General features: G+C 41.5%; 1 protein-coding gene across 6 annotated transcripts in view; it reads left to right on the top strand.

Annotated features, from left to right (window-relative positions):
* Positions 1-22,213, top strand: part of MAPKAP1 (MAPK associated protein 1) — a 236,231-nt gene that overhangs the window by 138,305 nt on the left and 75,713 nt on the right. For all 6 annotated transcript variants that reach the window (XM_032418388.1, XM_032418389.1, XM_032418387.1 and 3 more), the window contains one exon: positions 1,121-1,230. In XM_032418388.1, the coding sequence (XP_032274279.1) occupies positions 1,121-1,230 (110 nt within the window). The remainder of the gene's footprint in view (positions 1-1,120; positions 1,231-22,213) is intronic.

The raw sequence follows: 22,213 nt of genomic DNA, 5'->3' as shown, positions 1-22,213 counted from the left end.
CCCAGCTCCTGTGGAAAGCCAGCCACCTGGTTGGGTCCAAACTAGGTCCCAAAGAGGTTTAAGGCCTCTTCTCAGCCTGTCCTACCACGGGGAAGCTTTTCCATGGCTTAGCTTGAGGCTTGGCTTTTCTTTCGGATTTCTTGTCGGTATGAAGTTCTGCCATATTTTTTGGCTGTGTGTTCTCCTTTGAGATTCTTATGAGGAAATGGGAATGCGACCAAACTCCTTGTGGTAATTCCCGTGTTCCATAGTTGGAAACTTGGGTCCCATTTGTTAGATGAGCTGCTTGGAATTGGCCTGTTTTGTTCTGCTGCCTGAGCATAGTGAGTAGTGTTTGTGATACTTGCTATTGCAATTAACAGTCTTAGTGAAGTTACACCTCACCCAGGGATGGGCTTCTGTTTTTAGGGTACTTGTTCCCTACCAGTTTTTTCCTATCTAAATGAACCACTCCCTCCAAATTTGACTGACTAGAAGCTTACAGGTAGTGTCAGTATTTTGTCTTGTAATTATTTAGGCTTCATTTCATATTTTGTTTGAGCTTCTAGGACTAAATAAATTAAAACATTCCTACTGAAGTATATACAGACCGGACGTTTAAAATTCATATATTTATTGACTTACTAGCCAGTTAGGAAGAGCCTTTTTTTCCTTATTCTAAATTGAGTTGGGCTATTGTATTTTCCCCTCCACCTCCCGGCTCCCCCCATCCTCACCCCATGACAGTTTTCCTCTAGGGCTCCCTGAGCTTTAATGTGATGGTGGTACCTGCCTGCAGTGACATCTGCTGACACAAGCCAAGTCTGTTGTCAGTCCTCGCTCCGGGATTTGGCTTGGGAGCCAACATGAGTCACCCACAGTACTAGTGACCCACACAGACCAATTAGATCCAATTTGAGGTAAATCAGAAAAACATTCCCTAACTCTGACCTTTCTTTCACTTAGAACTGTTTATACCAGAATGCCTCTCTCTCTCTCTCTCTCATTAGAAGTTAGTCTGTTTTTAAATAATTGGCACTTTGAGGTACACTCAATAAACTTTATTAAACACAGTGAAGACCGCAATAACATTCCTCTGGTTGAATGTTAGTGATGATTTAATATTTATCTTTTCCTACAGAAATGCTGCTCATGGATTCTCCCTTATTCAGGTGGACAACACAAAGGTCACCATGAAAGAAATCTTGCTTAAGGCAGTGAAGCGAAGAAAAGGATCCCAGAAAATTTCAGGTGAGACCCTGGAAATAGAAGCTTAACCGTTAGTTTAAAAGTGCTTGGTGTGTGCATACGTGTGCGTGTGTGCGCGTGTGTGTGTGAGAGAGAGATGGCTGGCTAGATTGTTTTAGATATCATTGCTAGAAGGTTTGGTTAGCAGATCTACAGCAAAAAAAGTGATTTTTTTAAACTGCCCCTGGGCCCAAGAAAGGGACTGGGTCAGTGGCATGTGTGAGAAGAATGTGTTCCTATTGATTATGGAAGCTCCATCATTAATAATTTGTGATAGATTAAGACAAAGCTATTTGAGCTATTAGTTGGTGTAAAGCTGTCTTAAAAGCCAAATCCTAAATTTGAAGGACTGCTTTTAATTTCATGTTTTCACATAATTTTCCATGGGGGAAACTTTCAGTTAGTGTTCGGGGTATGCAATAAAAGAAAAACAACTTTCAATTTTACCAAATGAGGGCAACTGTAAAAAAAATTTTTTTAAAGATAAATCACTTGATGTGCACAAATACCTGTTAATCTTTAATTCCTCATTACCCAAATTTGTACAGAAAATAAACTTATGGTATTAGCTATGATATTTAAAGGATATGAGGGAAAAAATATTACCAGTATTGAGAAATAATTATTTTGAGAAACAGCTCAAAGATTTGTTATACCACAGACAACTTTAACATAAATCAACCTCTATATGACATGTCAAATATCATTGCTTTGTAAATAAATGAGACTTCTTTAACACCTTTAGTTTCATCTTCTGGAAAGGAAAAAATGCATTACTCAGGTTGAAGAAAATAGTTTTGTGTTCTTTTTAAGGAGAGGCATATAATCTGTTCCAGATTTAATTAGCTATCTTCAGATGAAAGCTGAAGTTTTAATAAAAGTTAGAAGAGATAACACAGTGAAGGACACGGATGAGCTGTCTCAAGGCCATATTCCAGGGGAACGATAAGAGCTGTAAAAAATGGCAGAGGAGAGCAATTGAATGGAGCAATGAAAATCTGATTCTCATAAAAAAGAGAGAGAGAGAGAGCTGCTGGTAGGGGCGGTTGTAGATGAGACCTGCTAGCGTCTGCAAGCAATTTGGATGCTTGCCAGGAGTCATTGTTCACCCTCGGCTGTGGCGGCTCTGTCCAGATGTGCCAACTGCACGTTTCGGCTTTTGCCAGCTGACTGCGCCGTTTGATAACCAGCTCTCTGGATGCCCATCACTGGCCGCAGAGATAGAATTAAATGATGATGATCTTCCCACAAGTTGGGAGAGGAAACAATGCATATAAATCTTGATTTCATCTCAGCATGAGAAGTCTTTATCCATCATCACTCATAATGAACAAGTCGTTAGCTGGGATGAATGGTGTTCTGGTTTTTCCAAACACCTCTTTTGTTCATTTTTTGGGTGACTTTTATCCATTGCATGGGGGTCAAACCTCTTTACATTTAAGGGATGATTGAAGAGGCATAGCCTCTCCTTCCCAGGGGAAAGTAGGTATTTGGGGGTTCGAGGTGCCAATCTAATAGCATTTAAACAGCTTCAGATATTTAAAGATATTTAATAAGCATGTATCTTCCTTTAGGATCCTGTTTTTTCCTCGTGTTTTGACCCTAAATTTTTTACACAATAGTGCCCATTTTGTGCCACATTCATTGTATTCAAAGATAGTGTTATTCCAGGTTGTCCAAGAGGAGCGGGAACCAGCTTTTTAAACCTTCTTAATAGAAATTCAGCTGTCGCAGATTTTTTTAGACCATGAAACCTTTTTGAAGTTACTGAGGTGCAGCTGAACCATGTCCTTCCCTCTGTCTCCGGTTATCTCTTTCCAATTGTGTACCTATTTATCTGTGTCCATCTCCAGCAACCACGTTTATCATACACACAGTTATTTATGTCCACCTTTGTGTACACATTCCTGCCATTTCCATCAGAGACTTTGCCACATCCAAAACACAGTGATCTGCATTATTTATTCCTTTTCATACTAGGGAAGTCATTTGAGATTGATGTATTTACATAAATTACTGTCCATTTTCTTAATCCAAAAAGCTCTGTAAAATGAGAAGCCCTTTCTATTGCTTTATTAAGTCTGGTCTCATGAAACAGAAGGCTCTCCAGTTTGGCAAAGATGTTTATTTAAGGTTAGCTTGGTAAAGACGGTGTATTTTGTGATCTTGAACTTTGTATTGTGGAGTGGGCTTGTTTTGGAGGGTAATTAATGAAAAGAGGAAAATCCTCTCGTCATAGACGGAAACACAGTATGTTTCCTTAAATTAAAAAAAAAAAAAAGGCTGTTAGTGCTCACAATTGGCCATGAAATACTTATACACATTATGACACGTGAACTTAGTCATGAACTCAAGAACGTGGTGGCAGGAGATGCCAGGCTAGAGACGTTTATCCTGCACATGACCCCCGCAGTCTCTGCAAGAAGGGGCCTGCCTCACCCCATGTCCAGGACAGCAGTGGAGTGCTCAGCCCTCTCTTCAAACAGCTTTTGCCTGATGGAGTGCAGAACACCACTTGTCTGTTTTCTGCTCTTTTTTAACTGAAGTGAGAGGCGAGATTAAACAACATGTGCCATGTGGAGGCGAGAGTTCTCACTACTGGTTTGTTAGGGGTTAGTTGCACTAAGAACAAGGTTTCAGAAATCCTTTTATAGGCTGACAGTGCACTTCTGTTGCTTACCCACAAACCTCTAACCTCTCTCCTCTTTTTTCCAGACCGACCATACAACTTTCCATTTCATAGTAATCATAAATTGAGAACCTAAACTATTTTAGTATGAAACCCAGATGTGGTGACTGCTCCAACTTTTAAGTACTCTGTTGCCCTTCCCTCTGGCACTCCCTTCCCGATTTTCATTTGTAAAAAATTGGAAGGTGGCAGCTATTTGAGCAAAAGAAGTCTTCTTTGTTTAGGTAGATAGGTTTGTCAATGGAAACCCTTAGGGTTTTAAAATATTTTTGCTTGGTATGGACAGACTATCGTTACAGGCACTTGTAACTGATCTGGAATTTTGACTTGCATTATTTGTAATTATCATTGTCATAACTATTTATGAACACTGCAGGGTTTCTATTACTATTCATGTGCTGAACTAGAGGAGTCTTTTCACTGTGTGTTCCAGTCGGTGCTCTGCTAAGGCCCATTTTTTTTAAAGCCCATTTTTAAATGTCCCTTTTAAAGTTTCTCTACAGCTTTTCATTTTATTACTGATCCACTTGACATTTGAAAGCTACCTGCACTGGCAGAAAGTCCCCACTGTTTAAGAAAATTGTAAATGGAGAATCTGGTTTTAGAAGAATTAACTGGCACCTCTTTACTAATTTTTGTAGCTGGGTGGGTGAGTTTTTGACATAATGAAGAGCAGCCAGTCAGGTCCTTTGATTTAGCTAGTAAAATATACTGACCTGTTATTTAGTGAGTGAAGTCCTTAGCTCATCAAGTTCTCCTTTGGTCAAGTTCATCCTCACAGCCAGTGACCTTCTGAGCTTCTTAGTATTTTGTTGTTTAAATTTGCTATCACCCACCAACCTTTACCAGCCTCCTGAAGCATGGTGTTGGGTATGGCAGGAATGCTTAAGAAATGGAGGCAGATACAATTTCAATTTATTTTTTTATTTTTTTTTTATTTTTCTTAAGATTTTATTTATTTATTTGACAGAGAGAGGCACAGTGAGAGAGGGAACACAAGCAGGGGGAGGGGCAGAGGGAGAAGCAGGCTTCCCGCCGAGCGGGGAGCCCGATGCAGGGCTCGAACCTAGGACCCTGGGACCATGACCTGAGCCGAAGGCAGACGCTTAATGACTGAGCCACCCAGGCGCCCCTACAATTTCAATTTTACATTGACACAGAAATATAGTTAACTCTTGGTCTACAAAAGAGAGAAGGCTTCGAAGTGGGATGTTCCAAGCAGAATAGTTCTCTGCACGGCTCTGTTTCAGTATTTGTTGTCATTTTGAAATGGAGGTGTTTTTCTTTATCATCTACTAAAGGATTGAACCAGAAGCATATTAACTTTTTCTTACCCTTGTTCATTCTTGCCTTTTGATGTGAAAGACAAATTTTTATTAGTCTGAAAATCCTTTTGAAAAGTTCTTATAGTATTGTTAAAAAAACTTACGACATTCATTTTTGCTTTTCCCTTATAAAATTTCACCTAGACTTTGAAAGATAAATGTTAGCTTTGTCAAGTGGACTCTCTCTTAACATCTCTGTTTAGAGTCACAGACCACCTTATTGTTTGCTAACGTACTGTGTTTTCACAAGACGCCTGGGATGTCATTAGTGACATTGTCTAGACTAAGACGCCTCCACATTATTCCCTAAAATACTCCTAGACTCAGAGAAGGCCAGCAAACAGCTACCACAGTTTGCAGAGTTCTGATCAGAAAGAGCGCTAATGATGACATCATTGGATTCTCATGTAAAATGTAAATTTTGATCCATACTGTATTTCTACTTTCATTCATCCTGTGTCCTCATGTGTCAGACCTGTGCTGGGTGCAGGGAGACAGTGGGAGGCAGATTTACAAGGCCCTTGCTGAGGAAGAACTTACATTCTAGAAAGAAGGTAAAAATAAGGGGCTGTGAGAGAGAATAATAAGATGCAACATATAGGATGGTCAGGGAACTCCTCCCTGAGAAATTGACATTTAGACTGTGACCTTCACATTTAAGCTGTGAAGAGTTGGGGAGGGCCAGTGTCATTCAAAGCAGTGGCTATTAAAGGTTTACTATATTTTAATATAAAAAGAACATTTCAGGGGCGCCTGGGTGGCTCAGTTGGTTAGGCGACTGCCTTCGGCTCAGGTCATGATCCTGGAGTCCCAGGATCGAGTCCCGCATCGGGCTCCCTGCTCAGCAGGGAGTCTGCTTCTCCCTCTGACCCTCCCCCCCCATGTGCTCTCTCTCTCTCTCTCAGATGAATAAATAAAATCTTTAAAAAAAAAAAAAAACATTTCAGATTTCTTTGTAGTTAATTTACGTGACTCTGTCCCCCTCCACCCCACCTCCCCAAAAAAGTAGTGAAATTGGCCCTTGAATTGTTCCCTGGACAAAGTCCCCACATCTTACCCATTAGCAGGTCCTCTCAGTTTTATCTCCAGAATATATCCTGAATTTATTCAGTCTTTTCCATCTCCACTGGATGAGTGCAGATCGCCATGACTTAAATAGCAGTTTTCTGGTTTTTCTGCCTCTGCTCTTGTCCTCCTCCAGTCTCTTGTCTACACAGCAGCCAGAGGGATCTTCTAAAGTATAAATCAGATCATACCTGCTGTACACCCTTCAGTGACTTTCAGAATAAAACCCAAACTTCTAACTACTGTACAATATTCTGAGACCCAAAGAGGGGAAGGGGCATACAGAGAATATGAACACAAAGAAAGAAAAGAATTGGAAAGAAGTGCAGAATTGATCATTGCAATATGGCAGAGAAACATAGACAGACCAGGCAGAGAACCTGGGAAGCCAGGGTAGGGACTTGGAGCCTGTAACTTAATGTGGACCTGCTCTAACTAATAGACGGGCGACAGCAGGGCCAATCTCTGACACAATTAGTAGGCCTTACTTTCATGCCAGGTAGACCTAGAAAGTAGCATACTAATTAATTAGTTATCAGTAACGTTTTAATGGGGGTTTGTGTGTCAGGAGAGGAGTTGGTCTTTCCCTAAGATGTGGTTCCAATGAGGGAAGAGCTGATTTATTGAGTGCCTTTGTGTATTACACATATTATCTCATTTAATCTGCAAATACCCCTAGAAGGTAGATTTTATTATGCCTGTCTTACAGACGAGACTTTAGAAACGTTGGGGGTTGGGGAGGTGCATGTTAGAATTAAGGAACTGTTGAGAACTGTGTATGTAATCCTATGCTTACCTCTCTGAGCCTCCCTTTCCTCAGCTCTAAAAGAACTTAAAGTCACTCAAATTTCCACAGTAAGTAAATGGCAGAATCTAAATTGGAGCCCAGGCTTTTTTGACCTCAAAGCCCATACTCTTTTTATTATACCATGTTGCTTATTAGAACCCTAATGGGAGAACAAATTTAAAATTCTGTAAACAGAAATGTTCATTGATTCTAAGATCTAAATGCACTAGGGAAGTGCAGCATTTAAAGGAACCCTGTGGTGAATCTGGATATAAAGCCAGGAATTCTTTTTGTAATTGCACAGTTTGTCTGTATTGGTGTCAGTTTTAATGTTTTATGTCTGGCTTTCTTAAAGCAACATACACCTGTCCTGAGCCGCCCTGTGGAAAAGAGAAACCCCCGTATGTTTTAGAGGGAGCGGGGTTTCTAACACTCTTCTAACGGGAAGTGTTCTCCAAAGGCTAAAATAAGCTAAAGAATCTTCTTGCTGTAGAGTTTAAGAATCTTACTCCGTGTGTAATTGTAAAGATGGAAAATCCAGTAACCTTTCTTCTATGAAAGTAATTTGTGAGCCAGAGACACAGACATGTGGTTTCCTTATGCTATAGCAGGTAATCCTTTAAGAGAAAAAAAAAGAAGATGATGAAGAAGAAAAGGTAAATAAGACTGTTTAAATGTTCTTAGTCAAAAAGGCAGTGGAAAACTGCTCCTCATGAAATAATAAATAATCACGCTGATGCCACTCATGCATGGGGGCTGGATGAGACATAAAGACCTGATACTTGGTATCCAATGACCCAGTGGGAAAATGATAGAGAAAATTAAGGCAGCTAAAGTGTGTAAATGTCTAACTCAGAAATGCCCCGGGCAAGAAGCTCCAAGTTAAATAGTCCTCCTTCCCTCTTCCTGCCTCTTTATCTTGTTGTTTCTTCCCACCTGAGCCTCCCCCTGTCTGGAGTGCTCTGAGGCTCCTGATGGATCTTCCTGAAAATAGAGCAGAGCATGTAAGAGATGGCATTGCAGTCAGCTGTTTTATCTAGGAAGCCTGGAAATTTAGAGAATTTATGTCAGGCAAAAATCTTTGGGAACCACTTTAGAGACCCAATTATTTTAGAAGGGTGTTACGAGCTCTCACAACCGCCAAATCAGAAAAACCTGAAATACATCATTCGCCAAAACTACATTTGACCAGCGTTTACTCTTCCTGCTAGTCACTAATCTTTCAGAAGTTCCTTTTCCATCACAAAATCTATTCATTCACTCCATCTGGGGCAGTCACCAACGTGGATTAGATTAAAGCAAAAGCCGAATGAAAGGACGAGAAAAGACCTTCCTCTTGACAGGCTGTGCGGTGCTGCAGGAGGGCACATCCGTTTTGAAGTCAGAGGAAGGACCTGTCTCTGGGCCACTAGGGACTAATTCTAGAGCATCACTAATTTAATAATAGCTTTTCAGGAAAAAAAAAATAAAGAAATACTACATTCAGTGTACATATTGATTGTAAGCTGTAGCCTAATTTTAGAAATGTTATAAAGTAGGAAAAAATGCATCTTAGAATGAAGAACTATGGTAATGGAATGCATAGTCCTGTACTTTCCTCAGCTGTGACAGGGGAGAGGTTGAGGGGAGGAGTCACCCAGGGCACTGTGGGAAGGGGCAGGTGTGCGCCAAAGCTCTGAGTGTGGCTCTGACAGACCCTGATGACTTCAGTGTTCACCGTCCCTTGCTGCCTGCTCTGGGCCAGCACTGTGCTAGAATCAGGTGGAAACCCAGTGAGAAAACAGATTCAGAAAAGGGGGCAGGGGCACCTGGGTGGCTCAGATGGTTAAGCGTCTGCCTTCGGCTCAGGTCATAATCCTGGCGTCCTGGGATCGAGTTCCGCATCGGGCTCCCTGCTCCTTGAGGAGCCTGCTTCTCCCTCTGCCTCTACCTCTGTCTCTCATGAATAAATAAATAAAATCTTAAAAAAAGAAAGGGGGCAGTAAAATATGGCAAATTCACAAGGAGAAGTACATAAGCTACTTAAGCAGCATAGATTAGGGAGTACTTAAAACTACTGGGTGAGGCAGGGCCTGAGGAAAGATGCTCTGGAGTAAATGATTTGATAGTTTTTTGAAGATTAAATAGAATTTTGGTAGGTGGGTAAGTGAGAGCAAGGACATTCTAGGCAGAGACGTTTTGAAATGTAGTAGTAACAAAACATGGATATCCGAAATTACTGGAGCAGGAACAAGGCAGAGGATAAGCTGCAGAAGCTAGGCAGGGGACAGATCCGATCAGGCCAGGCCTGATAATGTACTCAAAACTAGAAGAGCTGTATTTGTTTATTGGGGGCTTATTATGCAGCAGACGCTATGTAGGCACTGGGGATTTTGTTGAAGCCAAGAAATGATCCTTACCCTCCCAGAGCTTACTGTTTAGTTCCTCTGGGGGACAGGCAATTACAATACCATGCATGTGATCGCTGGAAATGAGTGTAGGGCCTGGGTACACACATTGTGGGAGGGGAGCCCTAGTCCAGTCTTAGGGAGTCAGGGAGAACTATCCTCCAGATGAGACCTGAAGATGGTGGAAACTGACCAGATGAAGAGGGCTGGGAAAGATCGTTTAGGCTGAAGGAGTGAGGTGAGAGAGCTTGATGCCTTCTGGAAACCACATGTAACTCAGGATAATAAGCAGTAGAGTAGGAGTTAGGAGGGTGGGACATTATGAGGCTGAAGTGGTCATTTGGGACCAGTTCATGTTTGTAAACTGTGTTGGATTTGAACTTTATTCTGGTGGCAGAGGGGAACCATTGAAAGGAGAACAATATAGCCAGAATTTCTTTTAGAAAACACACCGTCTGCATGACAAAAATCGATTAGAGGACATAAAACAGGAGGCAGAGACACCGGTGAGGAGGCTCTTGAGGACTCTATCCAACGGATGATGAGCCCTGAATTAAGGCATGGAGAGAAGCGGTTGGTACTTGGTACAGGAAGCAGAGGGATGGACACCATAGTAAAGTCTGATTTCTGTTATTAGAGCTGAATGCACAGTTTGAGGAGGATTGAAATACCTTGAAGCTGCCACCTGTTCTGGTGTTAATATTAAAACTAGGGTGTGGTAGAAGATAGGCTTTTAAAGATTTCTTTTTAATAAAATTAAATGCTTGTTGAAAAAAAATCAAACATTTAGGAAGTGCGTCAAGTAAAAAGTAAGTGTATGAAGGTTTCTTCTAACTGTATTTGGTGTGAACCCTTGGTTTTTTATTCAGTTCACACACAGATAGACATATAGGCTCTAAGTTTCATGTGAGCAGGACCCTGTTTTTTGTTTAGTTTCTTTAAATCACTATATACCCAACATCTAGCAGAGTGTCAAATAGAAGACACTCTATAAATGTTTGTTAAATAAACTTGTAAAAAACGTATCCATGTAATGATTTTTAAGAAGGATACCACACAGTGTATATGATTTTGCATTTGTTTTTCACTTAGTATTCTGTCATAAGCATTCTTGTTAGAATAACTATGTTAGAGTGACCATTGCCATTTTATCTTCCTAGTTAACATTTATTTAACTTAGCTCTCTGTTGTTGGACATTTAGATTATTTCCAAATTTCCAGTTTTACACATACAGCGAACAATCTTGTATGAATATTCATTGCACGTTTGTGCTAGATGTTAAATATGGGATTGCTTGTCAGAAGTTTGTGTATTTAAAATGTTGAGAAAAACAAATTGCCCTTTAAAAAGTTTATACCAATTCTTTGACACTCCAAGAATATATGAGAGTGTCTTCTTTTCCCACCCCCTTACTAACACCGATGTTATCAATCTTTCATTTTTGCCAAACTGATGGCTAGCAGTTAATATCACATTTTAATTTGCATTTCTGCAGGTTTTGTGTAAAGTTAAGCATTTTAAAAATGTATTTATCTGCCATTTATCTTTCTAAAAGATAGTTTTTAAGTCAGTTGTTTTTAGTGAGAAGAGAAATTGAGAAGTCTAATTTCACAAAACTGTTTTTAAGAAGTACCCTGTAGTTTAGAATACAGTTCACCCTACTGCCCCCTTTCCTGCCCCAGCAAGTCCACATATGTGTGTACACACACACACACACACACCCCTGATATAGAGAAAAGGCACACATACACACACACACACACACACACACACCCCTGATACAGAGAAAAGGCACACATCCAGTCCAGGCCAATTTACTTGTTTGCCTTCTGGCTTTTCATTTACCAGCAAAGCTTTTGTTTATGTGTTTGGAGAGAGTTAGCTGGTAATTCACTAGGTTCCAGTTCACCTCATTTAGGACCTTATGTTGTTACCTGCCTGCTTTGTCACAAAACTATTTGAGAAAACAGATTTCCTGTTAAATAATTTATTTTAGTCTGGTACGTGTATATAGTACTTAGAAAATGCATCATAATCTGGAAATCAGAAATGTAGGCAAAAAAGTTGTCACCCCTTAACAGGTTTATTTTGGGGAGGCACATCTAAGGACACGTCTGGCAGCATTATGAACAGCACTGGCACCAAGGGCAACTGTGGGGGGTTAATGGGGACCCTGCATCATTCCTTGCCATGTGCCTGGTGAGTTAACTCCTAGAAGTTTCTGGGAATGGTAGCAAGTGGGGAAAAGACTGCAACCAACAATCAGTGTCACAAAGTGGGGATGACTAATTTGCTGAGGACACCGTTGAGACAGATGTTTAATTAGCTGAAGTCAGAGTGGATAAATTGGGAGAGGACTGCCTATGCAGAGAGATGCCCTGTTCCTCATCTCTCATTTAACTGTGTTTGGTTTGGGTTTTTGTCTTTATCGTTTTCTTCTTGAAGGCAACATCCTCAGACCCAGGGGAGCTGCAAGGGGGAATAGGAGGAAAAGTACCCTTTGGTACATCTACTGAACACTTACTGTACTTTTGTATTTAACTTTTACAAAGACCTTGTGAAATGGACATTATCTATTTTTTATGGTTGAGAAACCGAGGCCATGTTATGTGTGTATTGTGTATATGCATGCATTCTTGTGTGGATTGCTAATGAGTGACATAGATGAGATTTGAACCTGTACCCCTTGATTCTTAAGCCCAGTGTTTTTTCTCTGTACTGCAGCTTCCCCATTTAAATTGTAATGCAAGTGAGAGAACTTTCTGGAATAAAAGTAATCTGTATATTGACAGGAACTGGTGTCACACAAGTGAATGCATTTGTTGGAACTATCAAATGATACTCATAAGATTTGTACATATCATTGTATGAAAATTTTACCTAAAAGTAAAAAGAGGGGGCGCCTGAGTGGTCAGTCATTAGGCGTCTGCCCTCGGCTCGGGTCATGATTCCAGGTCCTGCTCCACGGGAAGCCTGCTTCTCCCTCTCCCACTCCCCCTGCTTGTGTTCCCTCTCTCGCTGTGTCTCTCTCTGTCAAATAAATAAATAAAATCTTAAAAAAAAAAAAAAAAGGTAAAAAGAGAATCTCAAACAAATATTGGACACCAGTTAATGTTATGCACACTGAATGTACTGATGTCTGCTCTTTACTTTGAAATGCATTTTTTTTTAAAGATGCATTGGTGGAAATAAAGTCTTAAAAAAAAAAAAAAAAGGGACACCTGGGTGGCTCAGTCAGTTGAGCGCTGCCTTTCAGCTCAGGTCATGATCCCAGGGTCCTTGGATCGAGTCCCGCGTAGGGCTCCTTGCTCAGCGAGGAGTCTGCTTCTCCCTCTCCCTCTGTTGCTACCCCCCTTCTCACTCTCTCTATCTCTCCCTCTCTCAAAAAAATAAATAAAATCTTTAAAAAAAAATAAAGATGCATTGGTGGATGGATATATGATAAAGCAAATACAATAAAAATGCCAATTGTAGGATCTAGGCGGTGGGTACATGGGTTTTCAATGTACAGTTCTTTCAACTTCTCTGTGGTTTAAAAATGTTTATAATAAACTAGGAATGAACTTATAAAAATTAAAAATATATAATTTAGGTTCTTATTAATGTAAATTTCTGAACTTACAAATAATTATCTTTGTGGCATAGAAAACACTAATCTTTACTTCCTGTAGGGTATTTTATCTTTCTTTACTTCATATGTTAAATGACATCTTTGAGGTCATAGTTTCTTTCATGGACCTGTGATTTTAAGTAGCATATAGAGTTATGAAAATAAAGTAATTGTTACCACTTACTGAAAATTAAAAATTTGCGGGGCGCCTGGGTGGGTCAGTCGTTAAGCGTCTGCCTTCAGCTCAGGTCATGATCCCAGGGTCCTGGGATCGAGTCCCACATCGGGCTCCCTGCTCAGCGGAAAGCCTGCTTCTCCCTCTCCCACTCCCCCTGCTTGTGTTCCCTCTCTCGCTGTCTCTCTCTATCTGTTGAAAAATAAATAAAATCTTTAAAAAAAAAAAAATTTGCCAGGCAATCTGCCAAGCACTTTTTGTAGTGATCTCTTTTAATCCTTAAATCAAGTATTTGAATTGATTATTATTTTTGTTTTATGAAAGAGAAAACTAAAGCTTAGAGAGTCTGCAAGACTTGTCCAAGGTCACATAGCTAGTAAGTTGGGGAATAGGGATTCAAACCCAGATGGATGATGCCAAAGTTTGTATTCCTCCTACTGGCTAAGGTTCCAGGGTCCACATGTCAGTGGAGGCAGGCATGCTTTTCTCCCTCGAGAGACCAAGTGCCCCTGCTTCATTTGGACGTGGCAACATGATTCAGCGTAAGGAGTACAGGCTTTGGACCCAGCCCAGCCCAAGTCTCCACCCTGGCTGTGCCTTTCACACAAGCTGTAAGGTTAGACAAGTCATCAAGCCTTTTTCACTTCAGTTATCTTTTCTGTCAACAGGGGTAATAATACCCACCTGGCAGGGCTGTTGTTTTGACTGGATGCATATAAAACAGTTCCTGGTAAGTGTCCAGGGGGTGTCAGCGGCCTTTATCCCTGTTGCTGCTGCGGCACCAAGCACACCATCAAATCTGGCTTCTGAGGTTTGGATTTACTTCCTTTTCTGCCCATATGACTTGGCCTTTGCCTGTACTTTTTGTTTGCAACGAATTAAGTCTATAGAAAGCTTATACCCTGTGATAGAACCAGCTTCTGAATTGTGTTTGGATATGGATCTGCTGGAAGCACCCTTTATTTCGAACAAGGAGAAAACTAGACCCAGAGAGCCAACTCCAATGATTTTTGACTAACAAGAGAACCCATGTCAGGCATGTAGGGGTGGCCTAATGGTCACAAGGCGCATTCATCATGTAGCTTATATCAGCAAATTTAATTTACTATACCCAAGATTCTAGAGAGGAGGTGAACAAATTACATTTTTCTCTAACAAACATGTTTACAGGTGATTATAAAAAGCCTTTGTATTAACAGCCAAGTAGCTCACAAAGCCTGTTGCTTCTTCTTAGAAAACATTTAAAAGAGGAAATATAATGAAACCTCCATGTGATTTTTGAGGAATGATTACAGAAGTTACAGGGAGGTTTGGAGTGTTGTGTCTGCCCCTTACACTCTCTAAGAAAAGTCTTTGTCTCCCCCAGAGGAAGCAGAAGGCCCCTTTCTTCAGGCAGGCCATTCATGTATTTATCCTCTTAGTAGCTGTCAAGGAAAAATCTTCTCTGCCAAGGTTGGGTTTGGCCATTTGCATGAAAAGTCATCACTTTATATGAGCTACGCTCTCAGAGAAGACCTCTTCCAGACCAGCCCAGAGACCTGAGACACCCAGCTTCTGTCTCACTGTTTTCAGAGGCCTGCCACTAGAGCTAGTCTTCCCCCATACGCAGTTTAAAAGGCAGTTTTAACAAGTGCAGTGACAACTTTCCACAAAGAGTTTTTCCTTTTTGAGTAAGTTACAAATACCGGTACTTTCTACAATGCCTTTAAATGCATTAAGAAAAGAAAAAGAAGAAAAATAGCTCATCAGTCAGGGTATTTCTTTTTCTGTCTTACAGTGACAATAGTACCAAGAGACAAAGATGACTTAAAATCAGGAAAAGGCATTGGAGTGGCACTGGGAGGCAGGTCTGGGGAAAGGATGTATCAGCACCTACTTCTCATTACCTAGGTACTAATCACAGTGGGACATCAGCAAGGTGGAGAGATTTTACTGTGCCATCAAACCAGTTTTTCAAACAGAAAGTCAGTGAGATGTGATTAAAGCCTAAGTGCTACAGAATATACAAGGTGGTCTATTGGAGCTCCTCAGTTTTCCCCAAAACTGTCTCCACTGGATCATAGAAATATCAAATCATAACAGAACCCCAGCTTTACTTTTTTTTTTTTTGCACACTACATTTAATATAATAATGTGAATTAAGATAAAATTAAGCCAAAGTATGATTTAAGTCTAAAAATATCCTCAAGCACAGTGTATCCAAATCCAAACTCATCACCCAGTAAATATTTATGGAGTCTCTGCTACATTTTAGGCAGGGTATAAGGATGGCAGGGCCTGTGCTCAGCTCTCATTTAGCGAGGTAGATAGTCAATAAAAACAGACCAACCGACAAGTACGTCTGATAGGGATACTCTCTTCTGGCTTTTAGCCTGTCCATTTTCTGACTAAAAGGACTTCTTTGAGTCTCCAGTTTTGTGAGTGCCCCTCCCAAAAGGAGTCCCTCTTGCCTCCACGATCGGGCATTACCTCAGTCTTTCCACTTTAGCAAGTTTCCATGCATCTGCTAATCGATTACCGACACCGTGCCCTGATGCGGGGACACGTGGACAGGACAGCGATGGCTGGGTGAATTCACGAGCAGTAACGCGTCACGTCCGAGCAACAGCGTAAGTTAAGAGGTGCAGGCCGTATCTCAGCCTTGGAAACTGCTAGAGAGAACATTGTCCCTCAGCCACTCAGCCTTGTGTCAGGCACCATGGGCCTGCCCCAGTGAGTTCCTAATACACTGATCTTGCCAGATGTTGGTGTGTACCTTACCAAGGAAAAAGATGAGGACCCTCCTTTTCCTTTGGGATGGGGGAATTGAACTTTCATTTGAGTCAAATGGAAGTCCCTTATGGAGAACAGGTTCCTTTTTGTTTGCCAGCACTGTAGCTGGCCTGGAGTTGGTGACTAATGTATTTTGGGAAATGAGCAAAGGAGAAGCAGTGAAAGCCAATCTGCAGCCCACAGCTGCTTCGCTCCCTGCCAGCCCAGGCCCAAGGCCACCCACTTCCTATTCAGGAGTAGATTCACTGCACTTTGATTATTGGAGATCCAACTTCCTCTGAGAATTAAATCATCGAATGAAAATGTAAATGTCTTAAAAATGAAACACAGTGCACATCAGTTGAAATTAGTGTTGCCTACCAGGTTCCCAAGACATGAATCTCTAATGAGTCCTTGGGGAGCCAGTGGGATATAGCAAAAACAGACATTTTAAGCACTGATAATCAAGTAAGGGTGCCCAACAGGAAGAAGCTACTGCATACACTCTATTCCAGAAAAAGGAAATTAAAGCAAACTCACTTTACGAAGCAGGGCTCTGCATGTATGAAGGGTAGAGCACACACTGATTCCTCACCTTCCACAGTAGAAGTTAAGACATACTGTCTAATATTTATAATCATTTTTAAAACAGCTCAGTAAGAATGCTAATAAAAAATAGGAAGGTGAGGGACGCCTGGGTGGCTCAGTCGGTTAAGCGGCTGCCTTCGGCTCAGGTCATGATCCCAGGGTCCTGGGATCGAGTCCCACATCGGGCTCCTTGCTCGGCAGGGAGCCTGCTTCTCCCTCTGCCTGCCTCTCCCCCTGCTTGTGTTCTGTCTCTCTCTCTGACAAATAAATAAATAAAATCTTTAAAAAAAAAAAAAAAAAAAAAATAGGAAGGTGAATACCAGAAGAAATAGCCAAAAAATTTTTAAGTAATTGCCTGTAAGAAGGGATTCAGGGATGTGCAGGGAATTAACTTTTTCACTATAGGACTTGTGGTATTATTTACTTCTAAAAGTGTGTATACAGCAGCTGCCCACGGGTCCTCTCCCCGTGCTTTAATAAAAATACCTTTTTGCACTGGAAAAAAAAATAATAAAAAAATAAAACTGTATGTACAGTTGACCCTTGAACAACACAGGTTTGAACTGCATGGGTCCACTTATGTGTGGATTTTTTACAGTACAGTACTATAAATGTATTTTCCTTATTAACATCTTCTTTAGCTTTGTTGTAAGAATACAATATATAATACATATATATACGTACATGTAATACAGACATCATACAAAATATGTGCTAATCAGCTGTTTATATTATTGGTAAGGCTTCCAGTCAACAGTAGGCTCTTAGTAGTTAAGTTTGGATTTTTACATGGATTTTCGGCTTTGTGGGGGATCGGCACCCCTAACCCTCATGTTAAGAGTCAGCTATATAATGTTCCTTTGTGGAAAGTAAAAATAGTTTTTAAAATTTGTAAAAAGAAGACTGCTTATCCCAAATTCTAGAGCTTAGAAATATTTCTTTCTTTCCCTTACTTACATAGACTTTCTTTATTTGGTAACTTCCTTTCTTCTAAAAGCCACAATCCATTTTATTGTGTGGATGTCAGTTTTCTGTGAGAACACTGTTATTAAATAGTTGCTTCCCATTGCAAACATCTCCAAACCTTTTAAGACCAGAATGTTATATGAGTATAACCATTATACTGTGATTTTGCCAACATCTTGTCTCTGTGACCTGTATTTTCCGCAGGTTAAAGCACAAGCTATTAGCTGAGTACTCTTGTCCCATCCTAAGGATGACTAATATCTCAAATATAAATGAAAACAGCTGCTTTTTCATAAGATTAGAGTTCCAAACAGCTGTCACATGTACATTTTGACATTCCTTTTTTTTTTTTTTTTTTTTCAAATTGGGGCAAAAATTAGTTTACTGACTCTACTAATCTGGTTAAGAATATCATCTAACTTCTGTGGAAAGGTGGAGAGGAGGTCATGGAAAAGCCTATTGAGCTAGAATGTAGCTATGCCCAAAGACTCGAACTTACTGAAAATGAAAACCCTGAGCTGAGACCCCTCTGAGCCAAGGACATAAGGTCTGTAGGGGCCTGGCGGCAGCTGCTACACCACTACCACCCTTGCCAGCCTGCGCCTCGGCGGACAGCCACTGTTCTCTCTCTAGCTAGAGAGACGCTGCAGTGCCACCCCATTGTGTCCTGAAAGCCTGAATCTGTGCTGTCTCATCTTCTGCAGCCCATGGAGGGCTAATTTCCGGGATTACTGTTGTGGATCAGAAGACCATGCCCCCTCTATTGGCTCAAAGCTGGCCCCACCACTCCTAGCTAGGTAACCTTGGTCAGGTCACTCTCCCTCTCTGAGTTCCTTGCTTTATTTTGCTCTTCAGTAAGATAAAGTCACAGCTACATCACAGGCTGCTGGTTGGTAGTCTTAACTGTGGGAGCTTAATACCTGGGTCCTAGAAACATCTTCCTGGTTCCACTCTTGCTTCTGTTACTCTTTCTAGCTCTTTGGTGAGTTTCTTAGCCTGTTTGAACTTCATTTTCCTCATCTATGAATAAGAATAACGCTATCTTCTTCATAGCATTGTTGCAAGAATTAAATAGAAATCCATATGAAACACCAGACGCATAGCTGTTACTGTTTTATTACTCCGCAAATGTTAGTCCTGTCCCCTCTCTTCAATTTCATTGTTATGAGACCCAGCCACACTCACAATTTTGTGATATAACACTTTGTTTTTTAGGAGTATGACTGCTTTGAGTCATGATTCAACAGAGACCCTAGCTACTAAGGAACCCAGCTCAAATTTAGTCCACGTTACGTATGGCCCAGAATGTGTGCATCTGTCTGCCCAGCTGCTCATTTGAGCTTTTCCAGGGGTCTGAGGCCCCTTGTCAGAGCAGCAAAGCATCAGTGAGAACATAGGTATGCACATGTAAGAATGACCTAGCATTCCTCTAGAGCACTCTGCATCTGGGGCTGGATAGGCAGAAGGGTTAAAAGCTGGAGAAACTTTTGTCATAAATTTTCTCTTCAGCAGGACTTCCCAGGGAACATCTGACATTAGGAGAGAGGAAATGCTGATTGGCCTCGGAGTCAGCTGAAGGAGACAGGAGCTGCAGTGGAAGCTGCTGGATTTACTGTTATTAGCAAGGCAAATGGAAAGCCAGCAGGGCAGCCCAGCTCCCAGATAATAGATGTAACAAGAAGGAAAACTCCCAGGAAGGAAAATGGCTGGCAGCCACGACCCCGCTACCTCCTCCACTGTCATTTTTTCCCATTGCTCTTACCTTTTTGTTTTGGGTGTTTAGCACAAGGAGAAGCGTATTTTAACATCTTGGGTTATAAGTCACAATTGGTTTAAAATAAAACAGGATCTGTAATTCAGCTTCTTATTGGTTTGATAGCTTCATAGTTGAACATGATGAAATGTGTAAAATTGTATTAATATAATATGAAGTAGCTGTCATTTACTGAGCACTTACCACGCGCCAGACTAAGTGTTTTACTTGTGTTATTATCTCATTTAATCCATTTATTTAACAACTTCATGCTTTAGAAATTATCATCATCTCCAGTTTAGAGATAAAGAAACAGTGCTTAGAGCACTTAGGTAATTTCCCAAGGTCTTAAAGCTTAGTGGAACTGGGATTTGAACCATGGCTTTAAGGTCCTGCCAGTCCAGGGGAAAGTACTGAGGCAAGAGCCCAAATGGCTATTATGGGGCCAGACAAGGTACTAGCAGTAAGAAAAGTGCTTACTGAGGCCTGTGTTCCTGACATGAAACATAGCCCTAGCTGGTACAGTGGTGGTTAGAAGGTGGACGGGTAGGCAGAGAAGAGTCGAGTTGGCAGGTGGAGATGATCCCTGAAGGGCCTGATCCCCCAAAACAGGGAAAAAGGCAGAAGGACAGTTGATACCTAAGGACCACAACAACTGAGGGGCAATTCCAGGTCCTGACAGCAAGGACCAGGGAAGCAGATGATGCTCAGCATCCAGGGACGGAAATACAGAGAGCTGTGTCCTATGCAGGGTCAGGTCACAAAGGCAACAGGTGAACAAAACTCCTATTGTCAAAATTACCTCTAGAAAAAAAGTCCCTTTAAAAATGCCTGTCAGATGTATCATATGACCTCACTGATATGAGGAATTCTTAATCTCAGGAAACAAACTGAGGGTGCTGGAGTGGGGGGTGGGGTGGGAGGGATGGGGTGACTGGGTGATGGACACTGGGGAGGGTATGTGTTCTGGTAAGCGCTGTGAATTGTGCAAGACTGTTGAATCTCAGATCTGTACCTCTGAAACAAATAATGCAACATATGTTAAGAAAGAAAAAAAGAAGAAGAATGTAGCAGGAGGGGAAGAATGAAGGGGGGGAAATCGGAGGGGGAGAAGAACCATGAGAGACAATGGACTCTGAAAAACAAACTGAGGGTTCTAGAGGGGAGGGGGTTGGGAGGATGGGTTAGCCTGGGGATGGGTATTGAGGAGGGCACGTTCTGCATGGAGCACTGGGTGTTATGCACAAACAATGAATCATGGAACACTATATCTAAAACTAATGATGTAATGTATGGGGATTAACATAACAATAAAAAAAATTTATAAAAAAAAAAAAAATGCCTGTCAGGGGCGCCTGGGTGGCTCAGTCAGTTAAGCGTCTGCCTTTGGCTCAGGTCATGATCCCAGGGTCCTGGGATTGAGTCCCCTGTCAGGCTCCCTGCTCAGTGGGGAGTCTGCTTCTCCCTCTCCCTCTGCCCCTCCCACTATTCATAAGCGCGCTCTCTCAAACAAATAAATAAAATCTAAAAAAAAAAAAAAAAAAAGCCTATCAAGAGGCCAGCATACTATAGTTTTTCTCATTAAGTCCAACATAGCTGGCCTTTTTTCCTAGCAGGAGAACCAGTGAAACTAAAAATACATATCTTTAAATGCTAAACTCAAACTTGGCACAGAAAGATGCTCACGCTGTAAGAGGAGCTACAATCAGACTCCACCACCCACCCAATTAATTCAGTAAGTCATTCATCAGACATTTACCAAGCTCTGTAATTGCAAAGATGAGTAAGACTCCCCCCTCACATTCACTCTTGGGGTTCATTGAATCACTGAGAGTCATGGCAAATGGGATTCTCCAAACTATTTAAATTGTTCTCTTGGTCATTCTTCACTCTCTGTTTTTCCTCATTTTTACCAAACAAGCGTAGTTGAATTCGGGTAAATTAAATGTGTAACTTATATGCAGAGAGGTCCAGGCACATAGGTGGCATCAAGGGCAGGCCCAGTTTTCTGAGAGGCATACGAGAACCTAGCAGAATACTAAGCCCAGAGCAGGGTTCTGGGCAGGGCTGGGCCAGGGGCAAGGGCACTTACCTGAATGAGACAGGAGGGTCAAGGCCAGATTAAAAGAAAGGAAGTCTTGTTTTGGGTTGGCTTTAAATTGCAGAAATCTTCTTGCCTTGAAGCAGAACCTGCAGGTGAGAGGAATGTTAAGTGGTAGGACTTCCCTATTGTGGGGAAAGGAAGTGGGCCATTCTGGGAATCTTATAGGGCCTGATGTTGTCATGGGGGTCAGACGGAGAAAAGCATATGCAAAGGGTCCTGGAGGCCAGATAAGACTTAGTAGGGAGTAACCATAAAAACCAGGTGTGGATTTGCCCAACTAGAGGAGCAGGCAGTGTGGGTGAAGGGAACCATGCACTGAACAGTGAGGAGACCAGTTCAGCTGGTTCATAGAGGACATAAGAGGGACAGTTGGGTTGGATAGAAGGTCCGGAGAGCAGGGTAAGGAAGTTGTGAAAGGATTTTAAGCATGGAAGTGATAACCTTAAGAGAGCACCCTCTGCAATAGGATGAAGATGGCTGGAGGCCAGGAGAAGAGTTGGGAGACCATTACTGGGGGCTGGATGATAAGCCGTGCAACGGAGATGTGTTAAATGGGTAGAGTCTGGAACTTGGGAGTTGACTTCCTGTCCACAACAAGGAGGGAAGGCCGAGTAAGAAGTATTCCAGACTTGTGAGTGCCTTGTTCACTCCTCCGAATCCTTAGAGGCCAGAGTCAGTCCTAATGATCTTTGTATCTGTAGTGCTTAATCCAGGACTTGGCACAGGGCAGGCTCAGTAAACGTTTGATGAACAATGAGGTAATCCATTATCATTGGAAACCCAGT

This window comes from Phoca vitulina, unplaced genomic scaffold, assembly GCF_004348235.1.
Source record: "Phoca vitulina isolate PV1807 unplaced genomic scaffold, GSC_HSeal_1.0 scaffold21, whole genome shotgun sequence".
In the NCBI taxonomy this organism is placed as follows: domain Eukaryota; kingdom Metazoa; phylum Chordata; class Mammalia; order Carnivora; family Phocidae; genus Phoca; species Phoca vitulina.
This window is presented reverse-complemented; position numbering and strand designations above follow the sequence as displayed.